Source organism: Fusarium flagelliforme (assembly GCF_020744385.1).
Source record: "Fusarium flagelliforme strain FIESC 12 MPI-CAGE-AA-0113 chromosome Unknown B0J16scaffold_2, whole genome shotgun sequence".
Classification (NCBI taxonomy): Eukaryota; Fungi; Ascomycota; class Sordariomycetes; order Hypocreales; family Nectriaceae; genus Fusarium; species Fusarium flagelliforme.
In genome coordinates, this window is record NW_025763504.1 from 5,148,068 (window position 1) to 5,175,139 (window position 27,072).

Genomic DNA, 27,072 nt, shown 5'->3' on the forward strand with positions numbered 1-27,072 from the left:
TGGCCTCTGCGTATCTGCACAGCACAGATCCAGGTTTCGGGATCAGTTGAGGACATGTGAATGGCTCATAAGCGATGGTCCATGCAAGGAGTAATATTGGTATCCGTAGAGTAGTATTACTAGGAGAAGAAGACATACGTAATTGGAAGATAGTATCGGTGTTGATGGGATAGGTAGAGATGGGATGCGATGTGGTTGATGGATACAATGCCAAGTTGGGAGTTGTATGTTGTATCTGTACGGGCGGCGGAGGGTTCCAATTACCCAGCCTACCTATAATTTCAGGGCATCCAACAGCCGTGAGCAGGGGGTGGTTTTGGGGTTTGGGGTCAGACGGGGAATCCGTTTGCAAAGATAGCTCGGTACTTGGCGGGCTGACAGTAAACCCATGCGCAGGGCATGCAGGATGGTCTTAGCTATGACACACGATTACAAAAGCCAATGGGAAAATCCCACCCAATGAGAAGCTGAAGTGCCGCCTTGTCGGCTCTCCCACTTTCCCACTTTGGTCCTGGACAAGCAAGAGCAGGGGTGAAAGATAGATCAGGCCAATCACGGAACAAGGCAGAGATGGCCTGCAGGACGGCAGGTGCATCATCAAATCACCATGGAGGAAAAGGTACCTGGATAAAGGAACGTGTGGAGAAGACTACAGTACCTACTCCAGCACTAACAGTGTCGCAGTTCCACGAAAGACAGGCACCAAAGCCAATGCCGGAGGTCGCTGCATACCATGTCCATGTCCATGTCCTTGGCCATGTTCGTTTTCATCATTCAAAGATTTTCTTCCTTTCCTTTCCTTTCCTTCCCTTCCCTAGGCCTAGACTATCCGTACAGTACTTCTTTTCCTTTCCCCTCCAAGCACAGGGCATCCATACCTTGTGCTGTAGCGTTGCGGTTTCGACTTTCTCCTCGCAAGGCAAGGCAAGGCAAGGCAAGGCAAGGCGCAGGTGCAGGGTTCTTACCCAGGACAGGTAGGGCAGGGACTTAATTAACAAGTGCCTTAATAAACTGGGCTGAGCTGGCTGTCGGTCCGGGGACAGACATCCATACATGACTTTGGAATCAATCCATCATCCCAGCACACAGGTACGCATACATTGAACCCATAGGGCAATCAATCTGTTTGACTTTGTAGATGCCCGTTAGTAGTCTTGGGGTTCCCGCGTAGGTTTCAACGTTAGTGAACCCTCGACCAGGATACGTACCGTACCGCAGAACTCAATTGACGCGCGGCAGGATGAGGCACTCTACTGTACCGGAAGCCTGAAAGTGAGCTAAGGCGAGGCGAGGCGAGATGAGACGAGCCCATCGAGACAGAAAAGACTAGAGTAACGAGCGGCAGGGATCAGCAAGACACCACCAACTCCAAGAACACGATCAAGGAGAAAATATGAAATCACTGACCTAACTAACTGCTGCAACTAAATTAATTCGCTGTCAGTCAATGCACCACCTGCGGGCTACGGCATGTTCCTGTGTATGTAGCCAGGAAGTAGTTACATGCTATGGCCGTTTTTAGATGGGAAAGATTGGAGCCCAAGCCCAAGTCCAAGCTTGCAACGGGGAAATCGGAGGGACCTTTGTCCAAGACCAACCAACACCCCTTCTTTTTTATTTTACAGTAGCTGCACTGACACTTACTGGTCTTTGCTTTTTTCCCTCTCTTCTTGTTCTTTACGTATGTAGATCGATTCTACAACGCAGAGACCCTAAACTAAACTAAAACATGGAGCAAGCGAGCGACATGCAGTTTTGAGTCTGTGTCTGACCGTTCTGTGCCGTAATTGCCTTGATATCATTCGTACACAGGTACGGAGCATAGCCGCTATGGATGGATGGGTGGTACAGTACCTTTGGTGCCTGTACAACATCCAAGGCGTGTAAGACGGGAGACCCTTAAATGATCTTCACTAAGGTTTGGACGTTTTGAGGGGGGTGCTTGGCTGGAGTGAAGTAAAGTGAAGTAAGGTGAATTGAATTTGATTGAATCGAATCGAACCGAACCGCGTGAGTGAAGTTGTCTCAGGCAAGGCACGTGCTTGAGAACTGATGCCGTCCGTACCCAAGTTATCTTACGAAGCTGCAAACGCAACCTCACTAACCACTTGTCGCGCGCACGCACCAACCATTGACCCATTTCCTTGTCTCGTCTCGTCTTTTTTTAATTCTGGATCATCATCAGGCTAGTAACGTAAACTAGTAACGTCGAGTCCTGTAGAGGCTAGTATGTACTGTACTGCAACGATACCGGTAATGTATTACCACCACAATAATGTACGCAGATGGCATGGAACTTGGATCGTGCGGTATGGGTGCACGGAAAATTGAGACCGAAGGCATTGAAATGAAGTACCTCCTATACATCCCCGAAAATAAAGTGTGAGAGAAAAAGATGGAAAGAAGAACGCTTGTGTGGGAGTTAGCCTGTGTTTCTGCATGTATTCTCACCTCTGACGCTTGTCTGACTCTATTTTTGCTGTAGATGGATGCAACAGAAGCGACATTGTGCAGAAACACGAATGCCGGAAACAAGAAGGAGAGCGCAATCGCAATCTCGCAACCCGGTTACAGCAGAACAGAGCAGCAACAAGAAGAGTACCCTGCAATGTACGTTAACGTAATGTACAGTAGTGCTGTAAACTAACCCGAGACAGCGTTGCCGTCGGGGGCTTGGGGCCGGCGTCGGAAGTCTCGGCCGTCTCCGGGGTTCCGGACGGGGAGGGGTTTCTCCTGTCTTGATTGATGATGGTGATAAGTTGACTGACTGTTTAGAAGACTTGGACTTGGGTTTGAAGTCATGACCATCAATGGCCATGAACCATGACCTGCACCATACCCAAGATAGTTAATAAATCCCATGAGATCCCATCCTATCCTATACTGTACCATGTAGTCAGGATGGGTAGGGCATAGCCATCATATGCATAGACTAGTCATGGCGGATTTTTTACCCTCTTGACGTGCGACGCAGCGCTGCGCAATGCAATGCAATGTAGAGATGGCATTTGTCCTCTCAAATCGCAGTAGAAGTCAGTACGCACTCACGGTGAGGGGCGGTACTAGCATTAACGCGACATGTTAGGAATGAAGGTGGATTCGTGGCGTTCAGGGCCCCCCAGCAGAAAAGAATCGGCCAAATGTTGACAGAAGTCGAGTAAGGAAGTGATGTGATTTGTGGTGGTAGTGGTGGTGCTTTGGCCTTCTTTCTCTCTCATTCTTGTGGATATCAGAACATCCAATATCAGAAAATAATGGAGGGGTTGAGATGTCCTGAGAGAGAGAGGCATCCAATGACAGGGACTTGTCTTTCGGCAGTTGCGAAGAGTCGCCGAAGAAAGGCATTATTCCGACCGAGTCCTCAGTTGAAAACAAATCAAATGAGACCTATCACTTACATACTTGACCCTTATCGAGATAGACGACAATAACTGTGATGGCATATTCTCATCAAAGAACGGCATGGTGCGTCACTGTTGCATGAGGAGACTCGAGAGGAGAAGGGCGTGCTGAGAGCTAGCCGCAGGGTGTGTGATAATCAAAGTGGGTCTGCCTACCTCGTCCCCTAGGCCCAGGGACAAGGAGCAAGAAGGGAGAGAGCAGAGTAACGAGAGTGGGAGAAAAAGAGAAAGAGAGGGGTGCCAGTTACGATACAATAGATGCAATGATGACCATCTTGTTTAGTACAATACAAGGAGGAAGAGTATCCAAGGAATTGATTACAGTAAAATATCTTTAATCAAGGTACCGGGCAGAAGGTGGGTTCTAAGTTCTCGCCAGCTCCCGACAGCTTGGAGACTACAGACAGGGTTCGATCTTTTGATCTGGACGGTAGACTTAGAGAGTTTCTTTTAATTGAAAAAATAAAAAAGGTTTGATCCCCAGAGATATTGAATTCTTCTAGAGTGAGACAGAAGACAAGAAGACAACCATCCCCAGATTTCAGGTACGGACCGCACGGTATCCTAAGACAACCAATTGATCCGTCAAATCCATTCTCTTTGCATTCAACAACATCATCATTCTCTCTTTCCTGCCTTCTTCTCCTCTCGGCCGCAAGCCACCACAACCACAACCACACCACCCTCATCAGCAGTAGTAGGCGTATGAGTAGTAGCATCATTTATGGGACGTGCTTGGGCTTGCCATGCCCCTTTCGAGTTTGAGGAGAGGAGGGGGTGGAGTTGAGAAATTCGAGAGACACCTACACCTGCCCAGGTAGGTACCTAATGTACCGAAACAGTACGTAGGTGGTTCGGTACCTTCCTCGATCCAATGTCGGGTGGGCAAGACAACCTACTAGACAAGGGTCAGGCGTTCCATGAACAGTAGGCGAGCTCAAGGTAAGGCAAGTGCGGGCAAAGGGTGTACGACCTGAAGGTGTCAAAAACAACTGACCATTGCATGCGCATGAAAAAATAATTTGATCATTTGAGCGCATTTTAAGCGGGGCTTCTGTCTATCTTCTTCCATCACCCCAGCATTTAGGAATAGACTTTCTGTCACACGCCGACATGGAAGGCGGGGTCCACTCAGCTGTGCCCCCACTAATTAATGCCCGTATGCTGCGGAATCACTTACACCAGATCGATTCCCAAGCCCCCGTCAGGGTATCCAATGAATTAGTTCAAGAGACGAAATAATTCGGCCACTCTATGCTGGTTCAGAATAGAATTTAGGCAGCTTTATTTTGGCGCCCTATGCGTTGGAGGACAATTTTTCTGCTACCGAGTAGGTCCCGAAGGATGCTTGGTCTGTGGCGCCTGGCGTCTATAGAGTTCAAGTTACGCGCTTGTTGAGCAAGCTCGATCTGTCACCAAATACACTTGTTTCTTCCATGGAATAGTATATAAGAACAAGCATCCCCCCGTCTAAACCAAAATAGTTCAATTTCCTTCCCCCTTCACCAACACATGCTAACACACATGTTTACACACACAAACACACAAACAATCACAGAATCACAGAATCACACAAGCAGCCATTCAAATATGGCAAGCTCAGCACCATTGTGCCCTACTTATACAGGGTTCATCAGCACTACTCTTGATGCCGCCATCATCATCGAAGCTTGCCTTTCTGGTCGACTCAATCATGTTGCTCGCCGTCCCCATGACCGGGAACGCCAGCAACTAATCCAGAGCGGAAATGTTTTTGTGTACGAGGAACTGGCCTCGGGAATCAAACGGTGGACAGACAGCGTCGCATGGAGCCCAAGTCGGATCTTGGGTAACTTCCTGATATATCGGGAGCTGGAACAACCATTTGCTCCAGGGCAGAAGAAGCGATCAATCAAGAAGGGCGGCAAGAAGCAAGGCGGTATCACCAAGTCCCACAACCAACGACCCAGAGCCGATAGTTTGCCTATCCAACCCATCAGCAGCAACGGCCAACCGATGGTCGACGAAGACCGAGACCTAATAGGTTCGCTCGTCGACTCCTACGATTTCAAGGCTGGTGGTCTCGTGAAGAAGACCATTAGCGTTAGCTACAAGGGCATCGCTCATCACCTTGTCAGCTACTACAGCATCGAAGATGTCAAGGCCGGACGTCTTGTTTCACCATCAAATCACAACGATCTCCGACGAGTAGTTCCTCGCCAAGAACTCATCTCTCAACCGACCTATCGCGAGCCCGCCGTGACTGAAGAGTATGCACAATACAATCATCACGTCTGGTCACAACCACGTGACACAACACCACGTGAGAGCCTATCACTCATTTCGCAACATGGACTGCAGCAATGGGACCACCCGTACTTTGCATTGGGGAACCACGTGGGGAACCACGCTTATGCTCCTGACCCTTCCGCCTCAGCGGCCAACTATGCCTCCGGCCCCGTCTATGCTGCCGGACCTGTCTATGCCGCCGGGACTACCTATGCTCACGGGTCTGCCTATGCTCCCGGTCCCAGCGCCGGCCCCGGCCCCGGCCCCAGTCCAGGCTCCGCCTATGCTAATGGCCCCACCCCCGCTAATGGCCCTGCATACACTCAAAGTCCCGCGTACACTCAGAGTCCAGCCTACACTCAGAGTCCCGCTTACACTCAGAGTCAAGGCCCGGGTTTTTTCTTTTCATAACCTTTAACGTTATGCCTTTTGTCTGTATTACTATTATGACTATTAATACAACTTTTTAATGACACCTTGCTACGCCTGCTATCCATGTGACTGAAACGTGGAAATCAAGTGAGATTGTACTGTACTCCTCGGCCACGGAAACAAAGCAGCCTAAGTGCTGGCCTCGGCTTACACAAGGCGACTGAATTATTTCGTCTCTCGAGCTTCCAGTGGCTGGTTCTTCTGACATCCCGACGCCGTAATAATGTACTTGGGAACCGATGCAACGTGGTGCATTGTGCCTGTCTACTAGGTAGTACCGTACCTAGGTAAGATAACCTGGTTCTCACCATACTTACTTCTAGAACAAAAGCAACTGCACAATTCAGAGGGTTAATTGAGTATTTTGAAATAGAATTATACAAATGCTTTTCAGTGCTTAATGATAATAAGAATAGAATTTATATTCTACCTTCTGCCACCATACGTCAATGGCATCATTGTGTCTTAGTACCTCTTTAAGCGAATTGTTATTCATCTAGGCGGGGTTCTGGGGTCTTTAACGGGTCTTTTGTATCGCCAAACTTTAGCTACTCCATCATCGAACGGACGGTACTATCTTGGGCGACTTCGAGCGATTAACGACAGGGTCTGGGCAGCGCCCTATTTCCAGCAACATCAAGCCAGGCGCAGTGATGAGTCTACCCGCGAGATTGGCTTACCGGGCCGCGATAAGGTGTGGTACAAGTACGAGGCCTGTTCTGAGATTCGCGCCAAGACATACGACACCGACAGCATGTTCACGAAATCTCTTCTTCACAAAGACTCGATCATGGCAAGAGAATAAGGAGCAGCAAAAGCATTTGGACGAGAAAAGTCCCAAGTGAGTGCGGTATAAGCGACTTGGCTGACTGCATCTGACTGACCTGGCGTCCAGAACGCAACCTCCGTCACCACAAGATGTTACGCCCTCACGACCCGCCGAAGTGCTCCACGAAGATATCTACACGCTGCCCAATATTTTGACCTTCACACGTCTCGCTGCCGCCCCGGTCATTGGATATCTGGTTTTGCACGATCAACATGCGTGGGCAGTCGGTCTCTTCGCATATGCAGGCATTACAGATTTGCTTGACGGATGGATTGCGCGACGCTGGGATAGCAAGACTGTCGTGGGCACAGTAATTGACCCCATGGCCGACAAGATGCTCATGACCATCTTGACTATCTGTCTTGCTGCCAAGGGTGCTTTACCCAGTGCGTTCCTCTCCCGTGCTAAGCTGTTGTCGCAACTCAAAAGCTAACATACGAAAAGTCTGGTGCGCTGGGATTATCCTTGGCCGCGATGTCGGTCTTGCCATCTCTGCAATCTACTATCGCTGGATTTCATTACCGCCGCCTAAGACATTTGCCCGATACTGGGACTTTTCACTTCCCTCGGCTGAAGTACGCCCCACGACAATCAGCAAGTACAACACTTTCTTGCAGCTTGCTCTTGTCGGAGTCACTACCGCTGCTCCCATTATGACCGCAGACTTGACATCTGCGTTGACGATCATGCAGTGGGTTCTGTTGTTCAAGGCTGTATCGGATCACTGCTAATGTTAACTAGATATGTTGTCTCTGCCACTACCATCTGGAGCGGAGCGAGCTACATCTACACAAAGGATGCTGTCAAAATTCTTAACAAGCAAACACCAAAAAAGCCATAGGTTTAAATTTCTTTGCAGTTAAAGATTGTGGCAGACGGTGAGAAACCACGATGGAAACGGCCTCGTTACTTAGCCAAGTTTGGCTCAGACTCACCAGTAGAGCCAAAGCTGTGACATAAACCACCAAGGAAAGAAGGACAAAAGTGAACAAAGAGCTTAAATATCACTAAGTGCGACCCGTAACGTTGAGTTTAACGTGTTATGTGCACCCTCTTCTTGGACCTGTCAAGTCCAGAGCGAAGCAAAGTCTAGGTTTCACGTACTTTAGGATTACCTGTCTACAACTTACTCAGTAGATGTGACGATGCCGCTTAGATACAACATACTTTCCAGGACCACATTATATATAGCCCTTTCCATACGGACAGCTAGATCTATCGAACCTGACTTCGTGGCGTCTGGCATGGCTCCCCTAACCATTACACAACTGGCACGAGAAGCAAAGACGGTGACTAACAAATAAAAGATATCGACATATTAAAACTCAGTCACATACGAAACAATAGTTTAGCCGAAGCAATAGGTTTGAGTAGGTACTTCTGGTATTTGCATTGGTTCTATAATATCCTATACACAGAAAGCGAGTAAGGCTCTCATCATAATCCAAGCAACGCCCGAAATATCTTCGAGTATCGCCCCAGGGACTCAAGACGGCCCAACTACATTTGAAGGTTGCAGAGAATCAATCTCGTTTACCAACCTCCAACCCACTCAACGTCACCGAGATCGGTGCGTCTATCCCGACGCCAATTCCAATCTCTGCCCTTGTTCCAGGGACATTCCTTGCTGTTAGACCGTTCTTTAGCGGCCCCAAATTTATGATGATAATTAGAATGATCCCAAACGCCCGCTTCATAAGATTTGTTGTATCCAAAACCAAAATTGTGTCGTCGGGGCTTAGAAAATTCCACCGACTTAATAGAATCCAAAGTAGCAGCTTGACCACGGCGTCGCTCGCCCAGAGCCGCCCACTTATCCATAGAGCTTCGCGGCTTAGACATAGGAGAATGAGAATAGTGAGGGGTGATGGTGATGTGTTGTGTCTTGGACGCTGGTGCCTCTTGGAAAAAGAAGCCGTCAGCGACCAGGTCATCATCAACATCGCCCTTGATGTCGTGGGCATGCGACGCTGGTTCGAGCTCAGGCTCAACAATGTCGAGCTTCTCAACTTCCTCCTCTTCCTCGTTCTTCTTCTCCTCCTTGCTTTCCTGGCTCCAAGTCCTGGCGTTAAGCTCTTGAAGCATCTGACGCTGCTGTTCCATCTCTTCCTCCTCTTCATCCTCATCCCACATGTCGCTCCAGCTCTTAGACACAGCTTCTTGACGTCGACCAAACACCATGGACATGGCAGGCATAGGCTTAGCCATGCTGATGGGGAGTGAGCCAGCAGTAGCCGAGGCCCGATTGAATCGGGCAGTGGGCTTGATGGCAAGTGACTTCATGGAGGCACCCAAATGAGAATCGTAAACAGACGACATGGGAGTCTGCATGTTGGCAGAGCACCAGTCGGTTGTCGTCGCTTCGGACTTGGGGAAAAGTTCCTCCGTGTAGCTTTCGTCGTCGGGGATGACGCTGAGTTGCCGTCCAAGATGAGTTGTGCCATGGAGAGCCTTGGCCCAGGGGAAAGCTCCGGTGTCGACAGCGGGGGACTGGATTGATGGAGTGCGGAGAGGCTCACGATTGGCAGAGGCCACATTGGGAGACTCGGCACCGCAGTACTCATCGTCCTCCTCGTCATCTGTGGTGAAAGTGATAACACGGAGGAGAGCCTCACGAGCGCCTTCCAATGAACGCCGTCTAGGGTCAAGGTTCATGCACTGCACGAGGACTTCGTAGGTATCCTGGGACATAGATGGGAAGACATCGAAGAGAGACTGCTTGTCCCGAGAGTAATCAAGGAAAAGGGGGTCGGCCTCGGTTGGGGTAGTGAAGGGGTTGCGAGAGAAGAGAATGTTGAGGAGGCAGATACCAATGGCCCAGACATCCGCTTCGGCTGGTGAGTAACCAGCGCCAGCCGAGTCGAACTGTTCAGGGGCCATATAACGATCACTGCCAACAGTCATTTCATACGACCACTTCTCTGTAGTTGCCAAACCGAAGTCACCAAGTTTCATGGCACCATCCTGGGTGAGGAAAATGTTCTCGGGCTTGATGTCGCGATGGTAAACTCCCTTAGAGTGCATGTAATCGACGGCATCAATGAGCTCCAGCATGAATTGGCGAACATGCTCGGTCTCGAGGGGGCCGTGACCTTTTCGGATTGCTTCGTACAGATCGCCCTGACCACAAAACTCAAGAACCAGGTAGATGTGAGACTCAGTCTCGAATGAGTCGATCAGGTTGACGATGTTTTCGTGGGATCCCAGACGACTGTGCAAAGCCTGCTCCTCTGACTTCTCATCGACAGCGAAGTCAGAGGTACCGTCGGGGCATGCGCTCTTTTTGGTTAGGCACTTGATAGCGACGGGCTCATTGGTGGTAAGATCATGTGCCTTGAACACCATACCGAAAGATCCATGGTTGAGAGGGGAGATGGTCTGATAACGTCCATTGAGAAGGGCACCGCCAACGAACTTTTCCTTGAGGCATTCCATGGCGAAAAAGGGGGAATAAAAGTATTTGAAAAGAAAATTGAAAAGAAAAGGGGAATTGTCAAACAAACAGTTTTTTAAAAGATTTATCAATAACCGGCAATAGAGGAAGTCCGGGGTGCGATATTGAAGCTCTGAAAGACGCTCGAGCTAATGCAAGAAAATATGAATGCTTCGCAGTATATGAGCAATGTACAGTGTCGTAATGATGAAAGCAGAATGAAAGGTTCGGTTGTTTGTTTGTTGAAGTTGTTCGTTGGTATTCAGAGGCTCATTGGAGGGTATTCGATAGGCTTGACAAAAGAAATGATTATCGAATGGTCGTGATGATGAGTTGCGAGTTGCAAAGACCCAGGTGGTCGAAGAAGATTGAAGACAAGGAAAATGAAATTCGTTATAATGACATAGGTACGTTTTTTTGGTATCTGTGAAAAGAATGTGACTCGAACGATGAGTTGGATTGAGTCGACTTGGGACGAGGTCGACCAGAGAGTTGATAGTTGGTCAAGACCAAGTGAAGGCGTAGAGGTTCAAATGTATCCGGATTCGACGATGCCGAAGGGTCGACGTGTCGGACCAGTCAAACTGGCACCGGGGGATAGGGGAGCGGAGCTCGCCCGGGACGGTATTCCTAACGCTCGGTCGGGGTGGTCGAGTCACGCGGGCCAATAGGCCGGGTTGCAAGTGTGAGACCGGAGAGTAATCGCAAGTCAACGAGGATGTCCCCTTCGACTCAATGCAGCACAAGACGAATGTTCTATGCGACGTATCCGACTGTAATAAGCACTTTTGTTGATGGCCGAGGCTCGTAACAGATTTATGCGATAACGGAGCGATATAATAGGAGATCTAGGCGAATAAGGACAAATGCAGCGGCGAACAACACAAGTCAAAGACGCTTCTTTTTCTTCTCGTAGAGGATTGTATAGCTCAAGCGATGTGGTTGATGGATGTCGACTGTTTAGTTGGTTATCGATTAATCACAGCGATAAGCGTTTGTTTGCTTGCTTTAGATGAGGTGGCGAGGCGGGATCGTTCGATGATTAGAACGGAGAGAGGGTGTGATGAGATGGGATGAGATTGAATTAGATGTGTGTAAACAGAAGAGAGACGGAGATGAGATAGTGAGAGAAGAGTAGCAAGCTCGAGAAAGAAGAAGGCCTTTGAAGATGCGGAAAGCGTACAAATGAAGGGAAAGAGAGGGTGGAGAGACGATGATAAGAAAGCAGGGGAAGGAAGACAAGAGAAGAGAGAGCTTAGAGGGAAAGGCGGTGATGGAACTAGGTGGAGAGGGATGGATGGGGATGGATGGCCATGGGATAGGTTGGATTAGTGAGAAGACTGAGTGTTCATACTGTTTTCCACACCCAAGCAAGACCAAGGCAGGTGCGACAGCGAGTAGAAACTGGGTCTAGAACGAACGGGGGGAGTGTCTTGAGATGAGGTTGCCTTCCGTTGTTGCAGTCCCCACCTGCCCTTAGGTTGGGCTAGCCCAGGGACTAAGGAAAGGATGGGACATGCTGTCGTACCTTGCGTGCTGCGTTGTTGTTTGTACCGGACGAGCCGGGGTTCAAAAACTGGGGCCGAGAGGCAGGCACGAAGGGAACAACACGACAGGGGAGGCAAGCCAAGTAATGCACACGCACACGCACCATGGCAGCAACAAGAGGCATGTACAGTGTGGCACTAGACGCACTGTGTTTTACTGGAGAGAGTAAGCTGTTCTTTCTTCCTTCTGCTGCTGCTAATACTACTGTACTTGGATTCGTGCATAGTGAAGAGGAATGGCGCTACTATGAGGCGATGCCACGAGGGGCAAGGGAGGGAATGGCGGCATAAAGAAGTCAATCAAACAACTGCAGCGATCAGAAACATTGATGGCCCTGGTCGTCTCAGAGTTAGGAAGCATTGCGACATCAGCCAGACAGACAATCAAAACATGACGACACGGACGGAGGGACTGGATATTACGCGTTATCAAAACACTGTACAGATGCGACAGTACAGTACAGTACAGGACACTTGTGTGCTGCAGTAATGCTTGCACAACTGGCATAACGACGAAATGCTACAGTATCCATATGCCAAGTTATCAAACCTGTCCACTGAAATCAACCTCCCCGATAATGACGGAATCCCTATAGGCATGACGACTTTGCCAGCGCAGACACTGTGCTATCAGGGATACGGTGCTGTCTAGCTCAGTGTCGACAATCACTCACGCGCACTGAGAGTGGAGAGCATTCATTCCCATCGCGGAGTCATCAAGGGGCCGGTGCCGGGCTTCACGTCTTCAGCATCAGTCATACGGATGAGTACGGGGCCTCAACGCCGATTCTTGGTGGAGGTTCCAGTAGCTTCTGCCGGCGTCCCGCTGCCGACTCGCTCGACTCAACTCGTTCTCCTTAGCTGCTTTCTCTTTTGCGGTGGTCGGCGGGAAATGACATGTTGGTCAGCGTGACCATACAGTGTGCGCCTCAGTCCCATACAGTACCCTACAGCGCGATAAAACCGATGGTAGAGACACTGGAATTGGGATTCCCAATTCTGGGCCTTGGTGGGCGCAGTGCTGATAGCGGCTTCACCGCCCAATACCAACTGGTGAGGTATATCTCAGACGAAAGATAGGTGCTGGGAGGACCAGCCTTGCGAGTACTGCTTGATGCAGATCCCAACAGACAACCTATACAAGCTACCGCTGGGCGTAAACAAGATGGTGTAGGGGCTCGAGGCATGAATGGGCGACTCGTTCACTGGCGCAGAAACATAGCGTACCATTGCACATAGTGCGCATAGTGCGCGTGGCACCAGTGGCCTCATGGATGCCATCCCCAGGTTTTACTGGCTTGGCTCGGCAGCGTCAGAAAGGCAGATTGGCAGAAATCAAGACAAAACACACCAAAGCTGTCAAGGAAGGGTCCTCTTTTCCCAACAGAATCAAACTGGGAAATCCAGCTCCTGATGTCTTTCTTGATCTGTCCCGTAGGCCAAAAGTGAGCCCATTTCGCTATTCCGATTCCGAAATCAGGGTCTTTCTCGAGAGGTTTTTTCTTTCTTCTTTTCGTTACCATGTCGGTTTACAGTTTTGGTCCGTCGCATTGCAATCCGAACCTTTTGACAGATAGTTAGCGCCACAACTCATGACAGTTCGCAGCCAACATTACAGTCCTGGAGAATTGGGGCGACTATACAATTACAGTAAAACTCGACGGCATTATCCACATTCAGTGATTGGATCTTCTGCCACGTTTCTCTTGGTCTTGTTCCTGGACTGGAAGAAGCCTGCCACCTGCCCAATTCTTCGATTATAGAGGACCCCTGCTATCAATGGTAATCAGTCTTCCATTTTTGCCGCCATTTGTCGTCGATCACCCTTGGTCCCTTCTCACCTAGACGCTACTACCCTTGCAATTGCTAATTTATCAAAGTTATCAGCGAATTGGTCCGGCGCGGTCACTGGTCATGCACTCCTGGATCATGCATTCCAGTGGGCATGCCCCAGCGCGCGAGGACCCTTTCGTCTCAGGAACCAGAAACCAGATAAACACATCGGTCTACGATTTGTGCTGTGCAATCAGACTCGAGCCGCTGAGTTGACCAAATGTTTACTTGTGTGTATGTAGTATGTTTGCTCTGCAGCAAGCGCCAGAGGTTCCAACCAAAGCTCAATGGTTGGACGGAATTATCCAGGAAAGATTGTACTGGAAGCTGTAAATAGAAATGGGGCGTGCGTCAGCTTCAGAGTCAGAATCAGAATCAGAACCAGACCAGAGCAGGCTGTGCTGCGCTGCGCTATGCTATGATATGCTACGCTTCAGTTCCAAGGCTGGTTTGTCATCTTGCTGATGTAACGAACCAGTCGCCAGTCATGGAACGTGACTGGATGGATTTTCAAGGGCTCCGCTGCACAAGTCTGTGCAACTCTTCACAAGTATAGTGGCTAGCACGCAAGCAATGGATCTGTGCACGTTGACATATCCTGGCTTGATGATCTGGCTTGTTTAGGTACTGCACTGTGCTGCAACCCTTTTGGGAAGAAAGACAACAAAAAACAATCTCGAGACTCGAAATGACGGCATTTGGTCTCCATCTGAGCGGAGACAGTTGGATACGTGGACATGAAAGAAAAAGCCCATGTCTGACTGAATATCGGATTACGAATCTCGGGTATGGAATTTGACAAGATTACTCACCTCGCTATAATTTCACGATATTAGGTATACATCCGAGCGATTCTCGTCTGCTAACACAGGCCGTAGTGCAGTACCGCGCCGCACCGTACCCTACCGTACCTTGAAACTCCGTGCCAGGCCGTCAAGTACCGTCCCAACAGTCGGTGCGGGTCCTCGGCCTAGTGAGTCGTGGGTGAGATCTGATGTTTACAGTTTCCTGTCTCTTTATGGAGACTCGGCGGACAAATATGGGGACTGAGTAAACATTGGCGTCCGCTTTCAAGGACAGGAGACCTGTTTCCACCATGGCTGTGACTCAATTGATAGACCTGAGCGAGATACGGAGACGAGATGAGATTTGGTTGTTGAAACGAGACGAGATAATTACAATATTGGAGGTGAACAAGTCACAATGGTCAACCTGCTGTACAACTGCGCATTGATCTTGACTCACTGGTTCTGGGCCGGACTCGGTTGGACTGTCTCACTTCACGTCGTTTTCAGTGCTGATTCGTCGCCAGATTAGAAACATAATATTTACTTTCCTTTACATACACCAAACGTGTACTGTACTGTCCACACTATAATCTGCTTCGTACATAGTGCGTGGAGATCTGCCATGGGGTGAGGGGGGCACATCGAAGGGGGGGAGGGATGCTCGAGATCTCAGTCATGGCTTCTCCTGGTCTGATTCAACAGATTTATCGCTCGAGAGTTGCAGAAGCGAATCCCTTGTCCAGGGTAGCTCTAAGTCATGGGATGGAGCTAAAAATATGTGACCCATCACCTAAAGGAAACAGGTGATGGGACGGGCCAGGCAAGGACCCTTCTTTCATCTCGAATGGCTGGGCGACAAAGTGACATGTGCAGCGGGTGGAGGGGCCGCCTAATCACAAGTACATATATGACATGCATCCTACTACTGTACTATACTATACATATCAGGTCTCCATACACCACGAGGCCAAGCGCAAAGACTCCACCAAGTCCAATGAAAGGGTCCTCCTGTGTTAAGGACACAATGGCAAGGGCTGAAGTAACTAACAGCTGTTACCTTTCTCTGTACTGTACTGCGATTGTTGTCGTTGCAATTGCAGGTGTTGTCAGGGGTGGTTTGGCGCTGCGTTCCGGGAGCTGCATGAACTGACCACTTCAGCTCGGGAACAGCAGGGGATTTGTTGGTTACGACATTGAGCTGCAGCTTTGCCTCAGAGCTACAGTAAAGAGTACAATTGCTGCACAGGGTTTAACGCCAATCTGCGTATACCCGTCTCGTCCTACGTACTGTATGCTCTGCTCTTTCTTGAATACGAAAAAGATCTAGATGACTTGTCCTCCAGCTCATACGCTCGTGACTGTCAGAGAAATCTCAAAACTGCCACTTGTCATTTCCAGCAGGTTTCTAATTAGAGATCCACCAGAAACATGAACAAGCCATCTCGGATCTGACCGTCGACCCCTGCTTCGAGAGCCAAGTCTTTCCATTCACTTCCTTCAGTCAGTTGATAGTATGGGTAGCTTTACTATATGTCCTACCCTGCAGTCAACAAAGACTCACACACTATTGGTCACCTCACCTGTAAAGCTCTGAGCTAACCCAACCTCACCTCTTGACCGCCTTTCCGCTATTGTTCACATGGCACCAAACCAACCACTAACCCTCCATCTTTGCAAAATTCCCCGGTCCCAAAGCCGTCTAGATTCGATCTGCTGTCATACCTCGACCCAAGCCTCTGGCTGCATCAGACCAAGAACGGGGAATTTAGCCAACTCAAGGATCCCGAACCTCCAAGAAAAGGCATCTCAGCTCCCTGGAAGCCGCCAAGCTAGATAGCGGCCCGCTCTTGAATCCAGGAACAAGGACCTTCTGCTGCCACCGCCGATTTTGCAGATTTTTACTTTTTCTCGCTCCCTCGAGACCGTTACCCTTCAAGATCGTAGCAGGGATATCAGATCGGATTTGGAAATCTGAAGAATTTTCCCCCGTCACCTTTTCTGCCTGTCCAGCTCACCTGTTTTGTCTCTCCCTCTCAAGGACGTGTCGATATCAGGCTTGACCGCTTTCTCCCGAGAAACAACTCACATTCACCATGACGCTCAATCTCAACGACTTCAATGTCCTGGTGTTTGATATTGGTAAGATTAAGCTAGCCCCACAGTTGTTCCTAGTGACTGCGCGGTTTGTTGATTCTGAGAACTGTTTTGGACTGTCCTATTTTCTTGATATGGTACATGTTTGGATACACTCGATTTTTTGCTTGGATATCTATCTACCTTGTACACACAGAATAGCCATAATAACACATATTGCAGAAGGAACCGTTTGTCCCATCTCCTTTGTCAAGGATGTCCTAGTGAGTTGTGCCGTTCTCTATGTCTTGTTGCACCTGGCAACCGTTCCGTCTTCCGTCTTCTTCTTTCCCTTTCCCATGTACCACCTCCGTCGGCCCCTCCCTACCGCTCCGGGCCCGGAGCTCCGTATGGATCCCATCAAATTTCGTCCCAGCCTCTCATCCCGAACCTCTTCGGTCAGCCGCCGGCCTTGACATCCACTTCTCGGCGTCCAAGCTGCCGAACCAGGTCATGCCAAGTTGCGCAAGTCTCTGGCGTGTGCAGTTGAGTTTTTTTTGATACCAGCACATCTTCCCCAGCCCCTTTAACCACTTCACCGACTTTGTCCCGTTTTGTAATAGTGTACCCAACGTCAACAACACTGCAGCCTGCTGACCAAGGTCTGTTCGCCGTACCCAGTTCCCATATGCACTCGAGGCACTTCCCAAAGTCTTGGAACAGGAGTGGGACAATCCAGAGTTTGCAAAGTACCGTGATGCTTTCCCCGAAGAGTACCGCAACTCGCCTTCTGACTTCGAAGCACACGTTCGCGACCTTGTGAAGCGTGATGTCAAGATAGCCTACCTCAAATCGCTCCAGGGATACCTCTGGCTGCAAGGCTACAAGTCGGGTAACATTGTCGCTCCTCTCTTCCCAGATGTCGAGCCTTTCTTCAACCAGGCCGTCCAGGAGGGAAAGAAGATCATCATCTACTCGTCCGGTTCGGTCCCGGCGCAGAAACTGCTCTTCTCACACACAAACTCCGAGAAGCCAGATATGACCCCTCTTATCGCCGACTACTTTGATACAACCAACGCGGGCCCCAAGACCGAGGTCGACAGCTACACGAAGATCATCTCTCATCACCCGGAGCACAAGGACCTTGATAGATGGCTGTTCTTGAGCGACAACATCGACGAAGTCAAGGCTGCTGTTGGAGCGGGTATGCGCAGCCTGCCTGTTGTTCGTCCTGGAAATGCGCCCTTGCCGCCAGATGAGCCTTTGGCCAAGATCGCAATTGCCGAGTTCACACACTCTGAACTCGCTTCTTTGGGAGTATGATAGACGGTTGTGATAGACAGCTGCATGCAAAGGTCCTTCCAAGAGTGGGGAAATGATAGTCGTCGAATAGCGCGGCAGTTTCGTGCGGAGAAGCAAAGTAGCAACTCGCTAGGGATTTCTAGTTCCTCAAATCCGAGAACAAACCGTCCAGCTGATCTTGTCCACTGGTGATTTAGTGTCCACAAACTGCATGAGTACTACCCGCCCCCTTATCAGTCGTGCGACGTAGGAAGTCGCAGATAGTCGATCTATCGCTGCACAGTACAGTGTATATGCGCCAAGGCCGTGTCGATAAAAAAATGATCGTTTATCAGCAGCGGAAACCGATAGTGCTAGCCCACTAACGTGGGTTCATAGAAGTGTAAAACACCATATGTTTCGATGTGTATCGGTTGTTGGTTGGATAGTTGCGCATATGCAGCTCGTTGAAGCCCCACGCGTCGTCGTGTTTCCCCTCATCACCTCATGTCGAATGACTCGTCGATGCCTTGAGCGTCATGACAAAGTTGTTCCGTGTCCGTCCTGGATTAACTTCCTTCTTGGTGAAATCCGGTCGCTTATTGGAGACAGTCCCGATTCTCTTCCATAGGGAATACGCCAGTTTCTGGGTCATCTTCGTCCTGGTGCATACGTAACCAAGCATGGTCATCAGTTCGTCGAGCCGGGTGTCTGTGAAATATCGTGAGTTGTCAACACAGCTGCGAGGCAGAACCACAAAGAGGCAGGGGAACAGCTCATCGGAGCCGGTTGGAGGTTCAGATGCAGGCCGAAGAAACGACAGCGTTCTGAGAAGCATCTGACCACGGCCCTCGGCCTCGGGGACGAAATTGAGCACTAGACTCAGTGAGATAATGTCGAAGACCTCAGAATCGTCCTTGGGTAAGGGTCGCTCCATGAAATCCTGCTTGGTGATCCCTGGCTCCTGGCTGTTGAGGTCGATATGTTTCATGGAAAAGGCACCACTTGTAGAGCATGCGTTCCGTGTACTCAATGCGCCAACCTCCAGCATGTGCAAAGGTTGCGCGCGTTTCTTGAGATCTGCCATTGGAAGCCATTCCAAGAGTACCCTTGACGTGTCGCCGCCCCTATCGAGACTTTGTCCCTGGAGGCTTGCCTTCTGGTAGTGATCAAGCCCGCCTAGCTTGTCAATTTCTGTGGCAAGGCGAGTCTCCGTAGCCTTGTCGCCCTTGGCTGCCGCTTGTCGTCGTTGTTTCTCCAGTTGGTGATGTGTGTTGATGAGACTTCTGCTGGCTTTTCGGGACATAGACCGTGATGATTTCACCGTTGGTGGACGACCACTCGAAAGGCTCTTTACCCTCGCCTGCTTCTTGGAAACCATTCTGACGTGAGGTTCTCCGTCGCGTATTGACGTTTGAACTCCTTTGAAGCAAAATAAGGTAGTCTGAAATAAATTTCATGTTAGTCTCGGTAAAGGCAGGGCAATGTTAAGACTCACCGCTTTAGCCCACCACAGGATGATATATAGAACTCAAGGGGAATAATCTCATGGCGCCCGTATGTTAATTTAGATTATCGATACAACCAATTACAGCAGTGTGACTGAAACCTGCCTATGCTATTGAGTGTAGGTATCTCTTCTTCTCAGTGACTTCCTAACACGCTTACATAAGTGAATGTGGCCACCAATCATGTTGAAGGTGTGGAGCAAGCCCTAACGAAGGCACATTCTTGCGTTAAAACTTCCACATCGCTCTACCACATTTTTTCTTTCTTTCTTTTTGACCTTCGATCGACTAACCACAGACAACTTTGTGCCCACGACAACCGACACAATGGCCGCCAAGGATACCAAGGGAAAGAAAGGTACGACATGATCTGAGAACGCGACGAGGGAAAGGAAGAGTTGGAAAAAGAAGAAATGGCATACGGGCGGAAATTCTCGAAGCGAAATCTCTCAAGAACGACGACGGCATGGCGACTCGGCTCGATTCGACAATAATCTTGCTTCGATAACATTATGCCTCGATCACATCACGCTTGCTTCAACATTCATTTGATTTGAAAGCATCAGGTGTAGATACCGTCTTGCTTCGCTACTATCGAGAAATTCCGACCCGGACATCCTTCTTTTTGCCTCCTCGACTTTACTCTCCAAGCTTTACCCCTACAGCATCATGCAGCAGCAGATTTTGCGAGTTCTGTACAAGGGCGATTGCTGATGCTTTTTTTTTTTTGACTACAGGAGGCAACAAGGCCGCTCAGGCTGCCAAGGCCGCTCTTAAGGGCGTAAGTTTTACAATATTCTGTTTTTTTCGTGGCATCGCTTGCTAACAATTTTGTCAATAGACCAACTCCCACAAGAAGGTTAAGGCTCGCTACAGCACTTCCTTCCACCGTCCCAAGACCCTGATCACCAGCCGTGCTCCCAAGTACCCTCGTCGATCTATCCCCCACCAGCCCCGTCTCGATGAGCACAAGGTTGTCATCCACCCTCTCAACACTGAGAGCGCCATGAAGAAGATGGAGGAGAACAACACCCTCGTCTTCATCGTTGATGTCAAGGCCAACAAGGGTGAGTGAAACTTGTTCTCAATATACTACTCAAACAGAATCTAACACCCGCCAGCTCAAATCAAGCTTGCCCTCAAGAAGCTTTACGACATTGACTGCCTCAAGATCAACACCCTGATCCGACCTGACGGCAGCAAGAAGGCCTACGCTCGCCTTACCCCCGATGTCGATGCTCTCGACATCGCTGCCAACAAGCTCTCTCTTGTTTAAAAACATCTATTGGCTTGTGGATTTCTGGCGTGTCATTGGGCTGGTTTTTCGTCTGCTGAAAATGCAAGACACGGACATGGGAAAAGGCGTAAAAAGTGCTTCTCGTTTAGAGTGCAAATGATCATGAATTTAAAACCGCCCAGCACATCGTCTGTGCCTCTTCGTCGAGTACAATCCTATTATGTCTCCAGTGATGTCTTCATAATATGATTGTGAAAGTAATTGTGTTGCCATTCAATATCCTTGGTATGTAGTAATATTATCTTGCGTGCAAGTGAGTCACGCTCTTGAACACACAAAGACTAGGCATAAGGTTTTAGGTCAAAGCATGAAGTTCCTTTGATACTAGAAAATCGAGGAATTCAATTTTTTCATGTTGTACACATCGTGATCATAAAAATTCGCAATCACGAGAGTTCCAATCCTGGGTATGGGCTTGGGTTTTCTATTCCGTCCATGTCCCGTCTAATTATACACAAAGTTTCATCATACATGGTCTGCAATAACCTCATTCCTTTCGCTTAGCAATTTTTCTAGTTGCGCATGCCGTTGAGGTGTTTCATCGTGAGGTAGTTGACGTCAAGAAATCGCTCGACGCAGTTGGCCAAGCATGTCTCTTCGGACTTGTCGAGCTTCGGGTTCTTGATGCTGCCGGGAACGCACTTAGCCCAGCACATCTGGGTCAGGCTGTGAGTTTCTAGAGATCTTTAGTTAGCTAGATGCTCTCCCAATATGTGTGTTGGACATACGGGCTTGGATCTGAGAACGCTGCTGCTCGTTGGCGAGAAACTGGCGAAGTTCGGTGCGGTCCTTGTCATTGAGCTTCTCAAGGTCGGCGTTATCGATGGAAAGTTGTTGTGCGCTCATTTTGGCGGTTATGGGTTGACTGTTGGTAGTTGAATGCAGAGTGAGGTCGGGTTGCTGGTGCTGTGATTGAATTGTAGATAGGTACTGTCTGAAGTTCAGGATTTTTGATGATGCGCAATTGCTCAGAACCTGACCAATAATGGCCCGTTGGTTATCGGCTGGTTAGCCCCACTTCCCAGCCTTTGATGCAACTTCAAGAATGTATGTTGGGTGGATTTTGACAGACATATCTGGACATGCTAGAAGAGGTTTATATATTTGTAACAAGATTGGTGTAACATATTCTATACAGCTTGACTTCAAGAACCTCAAAGTTTGCAAAAGTAATCATTATTACACTTCAGTAGAAATAGATGACTAGTCATTGAACAAAATCTAATATATCAAGTAGTACTAAAAGAGCGTAACAAGAGTATCACTACCATCGCTATATACCACCGTGCGCCGTTTCTACCTCTATACAGAACATAGTACAGTGCTCAACCCCTTCTGAATCTATAATGCAAGAAGATAATAGGTAGAAACCGGCAAAGTATGCAGATACAGTTCCAACCAGCATTGCCATTAAATGTAGTGCTTCCAGCGTGCCAATGCTATAAATACGCAACACATAAAGATCATGAATCCAATGATACTGAAGAAAGGTGCCAGGTTTTCCGCATCAACAGTCTGAAACGGAACTGGCACGTTCATTCCAAATACACCGCTGACCAAGTTCAGGGGAACTAGAACAGAGGCCACCATGGTGATTTTGCTAAGAACCTCGTTGGTGTGCGTTCCCTGCTCGATGCTCTTGATGGAAACCGTTGCGAGATAGTTGCTATGCGCCCGAGATAGAATCTTTTCGAAGTGACCCAGATTGGTAGCCATTGTCACAACGTGATCTTGAATGTCACCCAGATACATGCCGATATCCATGCGGGGGGTGACCTTGTAGTTCTCGTTGCATCGCTTTGTGAAACCACGGAGAACATCTGCCTTGCCACCGAGAAGGCGATAAAGAGCCAGACAGTTCCTTCGAATTCGGCCAATGCGGCGGAGGAAGGAGTTTGAGTCATCTTCACGCATAACGAACACTTCATCCTCGATAGCGTCTGCCTCAAGTTCAAGTTGGCGAATAACAGGACCGAACGAATCGACGATATCATCACTGCAGACAGTTAGAAAGACCAATCATGATATCCATGCGAGTGATACTTACATTAAAGCGTAGCATATCCAGTCACTGCTAAGAGAGACGTAATCTTTCAATGCAGTGATTCGCTTGCGAACTTGCGCTGCGTGAGAGTTTGGCTCAAAGCTGAAGCTGAGAGTGCCCTCCCGAAACACGATGACATAAGTATTGAATGGCTCGTACTCAATGCCGTCATCTTCTTCAACGACAGAGAAGGAGCGGAAACAGGCAAAGTAGTACGACGGGAAGAGCTCAATCTTCTCACGGGCTTCCTGAGTGATAATATCCTCAATTGTGAGAGGATGAATACCGAAAGCCTTACAAATGCTCTGCACTTCTTCCTTAGTAGCGGCATTAATGTTCAGCCACCAAACTCCGTCTTCTTCTTCATCAGGCAGTTCGAAAAGGCCGCGAAGATCTTCACCTGGGAGCACAAGGTCACCAAAATCCGCTGCGTGGATGGTTGACTCCCATGCCGAGGAGAAAAAACTGAATCGGTTCGGATCAACAGGGACAGGCTGCTTTTCAGCGACCGAACCCTCATTGTGGGACTGCACAGTCTGGTTGGTCTTTTCACGAGTCATCGAATCGTCCGAGACGGGCTCCAGGATATCACCATCAACAGTGACCATTCGTTGAAGACGCGATTCGTTCCGCCGAGTACGTACGTCCTCAAAACTCTGCTTAGCTGCAGCAGCAGCATTGCGCTCTGCCGCACGCTCTGCCGCACGTTCCACAGCCTGCTCATTGACAAAGTTCTCAAGATAGTCGAAGTCAATGTGCAAATGGTCCTTGTGGTAACTCTCCTTGACAGGGAAGCAAACGTCCTCCTCTGCGGTTGTGTTGGTCGAGATGGTAGCAGCATCGTTATCAACAGTATGTGCCTTGTTTCGGTGGCTGCGTTTGCTCGAGATAGACATGGCCCGGCTGGCGACATCCTCCATGTCAGGTTTGTTAGGCTCGGAAAATGACATGTCTCGCTCTCGACGTCGAGCTTGGGCGAAAGCCTTGACTGAATTGGGAGGTGAAATCGAACGGTCCGCCGAATCTACAGTAGGACGGCGGCTACGGCGAGCGGTAGGGGAAGCATCGCCGGTTTCCTCATCAATGATAGCTTCCTCAAAGTCGCGAACCAGAATAGCTGGAGGAGAGGCAGGCTCGGGCTCGAGGTGACGAGCACCGTAAAGACTGTCGAAGGTACCGCGACGAGGGCGCTCAACCCTGGTCGAAACCGTTTGGTGGCGGTGGTCATCCAGTTCTGGGACAGGAGTGTCATACCCCGACCGGGGGATAGAGCTGGAATCTTCGTGGTCGGACATTTTGAATCGATAGGTAGCCAATCCCGGAGAGTTCTGGTTCGAACGATGGCTATATATAATAGATGGACGCGAGTCTGTCGGGAGGGCGAAAGGTGGAATGCGTACTAGGTTCACAGTCCCATAGCTTGAATATTGTTTCGATTACTGCGTCGTCTAATGCAGGCGATTATTGACGTCGCACCCGGCGCGGCACTGGCGCGCCGAGTTGGTGATTTGTTCAAAACTGAGCTACGCTCGGCGGTGGTCGCCAGTGGCAGCTGGTTGTTCGAAGGGATGATGACTAGCGGAAGACGAGTGGCGGATGGTACGTTCTAAGGCCAGTTACGGGGGCTTCTTGTTTACTCCGCTGTAGACCCAGAAGCCGGGACCGAAGAGCGAAGGAAGGGAAACGTTGGAAAAGGCGAGTTGAGCCAACTTGACAACTTGTATATGATAACGGCGCGACGCCGGAACGTGATAGTGGCGACGGAGGCGTTGGTGCGCGAATGTGTCGTCGATATAGGAGGCAGTCGAAGTTGGAGTCCTATCGAGTAATTGATAAAGAGCGAGTTTGCGATATAAGCTGAAGGTAGAATGTCCTCTTCAGGAGTCAGGCCGAGTTATTTAAGGTATCCGAAAATAGCGAGAATTTGTTTTGGGCCCGAACAGGGAATAAAGATAGGGTGACGATGGATGCCGGGGCCTTGAGTAACAAGCAAGGTCAGGCCAATTTCGATACTGGCACGGCTAAACCAGACGAGAAATTTTCTCGTGGTTTTGGTAGATTCGAAGACCCGGTTCGCTGTGCACGGGGTACATGAAAAGGAGGTTTGTAGGTTGGGTTGTCAGTAGCGACGACGATAGATGTCAGGGTTGAGTTGATTAAAGAGGAGTTGAGGAACTAAGTAGTCTACAGTAAGAAGTGGGAAGGGCTAAGAAAAAAATTGTCTTGGTGTGTCGGCTATCACAAGCAAAAATAGACAACCCAGCCGCCACTTTGATTTGACTTACTGCAGGAAATGCTTGACCTTGACCTTGGTCTTATAGGTGGTCTCGTAACTAGAACTATCGGCCCCCGTGCTCGTCATCCGGCTCTTCTTTGGCGGGTTGTTTCCTGATCGGAGCCCGTCCATGTTGTTCAGGCTTGTTCTATGTAGGTTGCCGAAACCCGACGGCCAGGAACGCATCAGATGGTTTGGCTGACTAGGTAGCTAGGTTAACTTCCATGAATGACTGATTCGTTGAATCCAATCCCGTCATTCCCATTTCCATTGCGCATAGATCCATACGATAGCCTTGCCAACGTTGTCCTGTAAATTCTCATGACAGGTTTCTTAAATGCCTACGTAATTTAGGTAGTCAAAGAACTGAGCTAACAATAATAACATACCATAATCTGGTCATTGCGTTATTGCTTCCCTGCTCGTTACCTTATTATTCATCTGACTCCGAAACCAAGCATTGACGATAGTGTACAGTACGTACCAAGGACATTCCCCCTCGCTACTGTCAAAGCTTGTTTAGGTACCGAAAGCGGTATAGTGTTGGAGCATCCAAACAGCCAGGTGTCGAGACCAATTCCGACTGTACATCCACCGGACTAGAGTACTGTACCTATTCGCGACCGACGGCATAGCATAGCAGCGCATCGGATCAACACCTCCAACTACCTACGTTACAACCACGCAACTGCTATTCAAGATGGCCGACCAAGCTCTTGATCAGATCCGAGACATCGTCGATGGACAGATTGTACATGATCCCCCCTCCTTGATTTACCTGATCAACATCTGACTGAAGCTCCACTGTAGGACTTTGAAGGCCAGAAGCTCGTCGAGATGCTCGCTACCGTTCTCCTTATCGTTTCCGGCGTACGTTCTACCTCCTGCGATGATACCATATACCCTCGTCCTCCATTGCTTGGCTAACTGCGAAATAGCTGATTTCGTTCGTTGTCGGTTATATTCTCCAAGATATCAAGCTCGCCGTATACCTAGGTCTGGGAGGCACAGCCCTGACCTTCCTCGTCGTTGTGCCGGCTTGGCCATTCTACAAAAAACATCCTGTCAAGTGGTTGCCGGCAGGTTACGCGTACGATCTTGCAAGCAAGGGAAATCAATAAATTGTATGGCCCGACTTGGGCATGGCTATCATCTCTAGTACATCAGTACCAAAATGCAACACCTCAGCGATCCCTTTCCCACGGTTATTTTGTTCTTTTCTTCGTAAGACATAATCTCCAGAGACGTCGTTCAAGTTATGCTCTATCGTCCGTACTTCTGGAACTCCCAATCTCTATTGTCCAAAGGACAAACAGATCGGGCCTTCAACCATCGTGAGATACAATGGAAGTGGAAAGCATGCTAGGTACTCGTTAGCCCAAATACATGAGAACAACATGATGCAGCCATCTTACGTTGCAGATACCCCAGGCTACTGTGCACTCTTCGCTGGTAGCGGATGCTTGGTTGGCCTGGCATTCGATGCCTGGTGAATTTGTCAGCCTCTTCCCATGACGTCGTGAAGATATCCAGTAAACATACAGAGGTCCATGATGTGATTACGGCAAATAGCACAGTTATCAACGACAATATCCCATGCCCAGAGAGCTACGGCATTCCACTACGTTTCCGGTCAGCGTATGTCCAGGAGGGTCACATCCAGGAACTCTGTACCTTCTTGACCTCAAACTTCTTCTTGCCCTCGACGCTCTTGCTGTTAGAGCCCTCAGCCTTCTTGGCGACAGGCGCATCGCTCATCTCAACGTCGGCCATGATGGGTATAGTGTTCGAAGTAAGGATTAGGTATTGATGCTCTGTATCGATTTGCTGGCTGCTGAAAGACACGGCTGCTTACTGTCGGAGGCCAGAATCGATCGTCCGGTGTTGTTGTTGTCGAGTTGCGGTCGACAAGCGAAGGCGAAATACGTACAAATATCGTTGGCCGGACGGTCCTATGCGTCGTTGATGCGAAGCTTGTGTTTGTCAGTGGCACAGATTTGGCATGAGAGGCGAACAGTAAAAGAAGAGGGAACCTTGATGGTGTAGAGCAGGGGAAAGGAACA

General features: G+C 49.2%; 11 protein-coding genes across 11 annotated transcripts; 6 read left to right on the plus strand and 5 right to left on the minus strand.

Annotated features, from left to right (window-relative positions):
* Positions 1–570: 570 nt before the first annotated feature.
* On the plus strand, positions 571–989 carry B0J16DRAFT_335203 (uncharacterized protein; the record flags this gene model as incomplete). The annotated part of the gene is made up of 1 exon (XM_046127044.1): positions 571–989. A coding segment is annotated over exon 1 (245 nt), but the record flags the coding sequence as incomplete, so codon positions are not given.
* Positions 990–4,838: 3,849 nt separating this feature from the next.
* Positions 4,839–6,145, plus strand: B0J16DRAFT_335207 (Gti1/Pac2 family-domain-containing protein). The gene has a single exon (XM_046127045.1). The coding sequence runs from the start codon at positions 4,914–4,916 to the stop codon at positions 6,078–6,080; it is 1,167 nt and encodes a 388-aa protein (XP_045987323.1). The 5' UTR covers positions 4,839–4,913; the 3' UTR covers positions 6,081–6,145.
* A 609-nt stretch (positions 6,146–6,754) lies between these two features.
* Positions 6,755–8,258, plus strand: B0J16DRAFT_395373 (CDP-alcohol phosphatidyltransferase-domain-containing protein; the record flags this gene model as incomplete). Its single annotated transcript, XM_046132194.1, has 4 exons — positions 6,755–6,942; positions 6,997–7,316; positions 7,375–7,621; positions 7,672–8,258. 4 exons carry the CDS (start codon positions 6,755–6,757, stop codon positions 7,769–7,771), a joined length of 855 nt encoding a protein of 284 aa, XP_045987324.1. The 3' UTR covers positions 7,772–8,258.
* On the minus strand, positions 8,118–10,589 carry B0J16DRAFT_77855 (kinase-like domain-containing protein). Its single transcript, XM_046134469.1, has one exon. It carries the CDS (start codon positions 10,363–10,365, stop codon positions 8,464–8,466), a length of 1,902 nt encoding a protein of 633 aa, XP_045987325.1. The 5' UTR covers positions 10,366–10,589; the 3' UTR covers positions 8,118–8,463.
* Positions 10,590–16,496: 5,907 nt separating this feature from the next.
* Positions 16,497–18,159, plus strand: B0J16DRAFT_77879 (HAD-like domain-containing protein). Its single transcript, XM_046134470.1, has 3 exons — positions 16,497–16,670; positions 16,848–16,888; positions 17,286–18,159. The coding sequence occupies exons 1-3, from the start codon at positions 16,625–16,627 to the stop codon at positions 17,925–17,927; spliced, it is 729 nt and encodes a 242-aa protein (XP_045987326.1). The 5' UTR covers positions 16,497–16,624; the 3' UTR covers positions 17,928–18,159.
* On the minus strand, positions 18,160–19,482 carry B0J16DRAFT_77813 (putative methyltransferase-domain-containing protein). The gene has a single exon (XM_046134468.1). It carries the CDS (start codon positions 19,264–19,266, stop codon positions 18,391–18,393), a length of 876 nt encoding a protein of 291 aa, XP_045987327.1. The 5' UTR covers positions 19,267–19,482; the 3' UTR covers positions 18,160–18,390.
* A 238-nt stretch (positions 19,483–19,720) lies between these two features.
* B0J16DRAFT_317085 (ribosomal protein L23/L15e core domain-containing protein) lies at positions 19,721–20,669 on the plus strand (the record flags this gene model as incomplete). The annotated part of the gene is made up of 4 exons (XM_046125353.1): positions 19,721–19,751; positions 20,059–20,174; positions 20,235–20,460; positions 20,515–20,669. 4 exons carry the CDS (start codon positions 19,721–19,723, stop codon positions 20,667–20,669), a joined length of 528 nt encoding a protein of 175 aa, XP_045987328.1.
* Positions 20,670–21,202: 533 nt separating this feature from the next.
* On the minus strand, positions 21,203–21,536 carry B0J16DRAFT_262834 (mitochondrial import inner membrane translocase subunit TIM8; the record flags this gene model as incomplete). Its single annotated transcript, XM_046123319.1, has 2 exons — positions 21,203–21,366; positions 21,419–21,536. The coding sequence occupies 2 exons, from the start codon at positions 21,534–21,536 to the stop codon at positions 21,203–21,205; spliced, it is 282 nt and encodes a 93-aa protein (XP_045987329.1).
* Positions 21,537–21,874: 338 nt separating this feature from the next.
* B0J16DRAFT_78555 (uncharacterized protein) lies at positions 21,875–24,522 on the minus strand. Its single transcript, XM_046134473.1, has 2 exons — positions 22,738–24,522; positions 21,875–22,686 (listed from the first exon to the last, which is right to left on the minus strand). Exons 1-2 carry the CDS (start codon positions 24,027–24,029, stop codon positions 22,101–22,103), a joined length of 1,878 nt encoding a protein of 625 aa, XP_045987330.1. The 5' UTR covers positions 24,030–24,522; the 3' UTR covers positions 21,875–22,100.
* Positions 24,523–25,709: 1,187 nt separating this feature from the next.
* B0J16DRAFT_381303 (microsomal signal peptidase 12 kDa subunit-domain-containing protein) lies at positions 25,710–26,130 on the plus strand (the record flags this gene model as incomplete). Its single annotated transcript, XM_046131143.1, has 3 exons — positions 25,710–25,760; positions 25,820–25,879; positions 25,948–26,130. 3 exons carry the CDS (start codon positions 25,710–25,712, stop codon positions 26,128–26,130), a joined length of 294 nt encoding a protein of 97 aa, XP_045987331.1.
* Positions 26,131–26,220: 90 nt separating this feature from the next.
* On the minus strand, positions 26,221–26,871 carry B0J16DRAFT_78515 (RING-A protein). The gene is made up of 4 exons (XM_046134472.1): positions 26,684–26,871; positions 26,552–26,630; positions 26,425–26,495; positions 26,221–26,371 (listed from the first exon to the last, which is right to left on the minus strand). The coding sequence occupies exons 1-4, from the start codon at positions 26,780–26,782 to the stop codon at positions 26,273–26,275; spliced, it is 348 nt and encodes a 115-aa protein (XP_045987332.1). The 5' UTR covers positions 26,783–26,871; the 3' UTR covers positions 26,221–26,272.
* Positions 26,872–27,072: the final 201 nt, after the last annotated feature.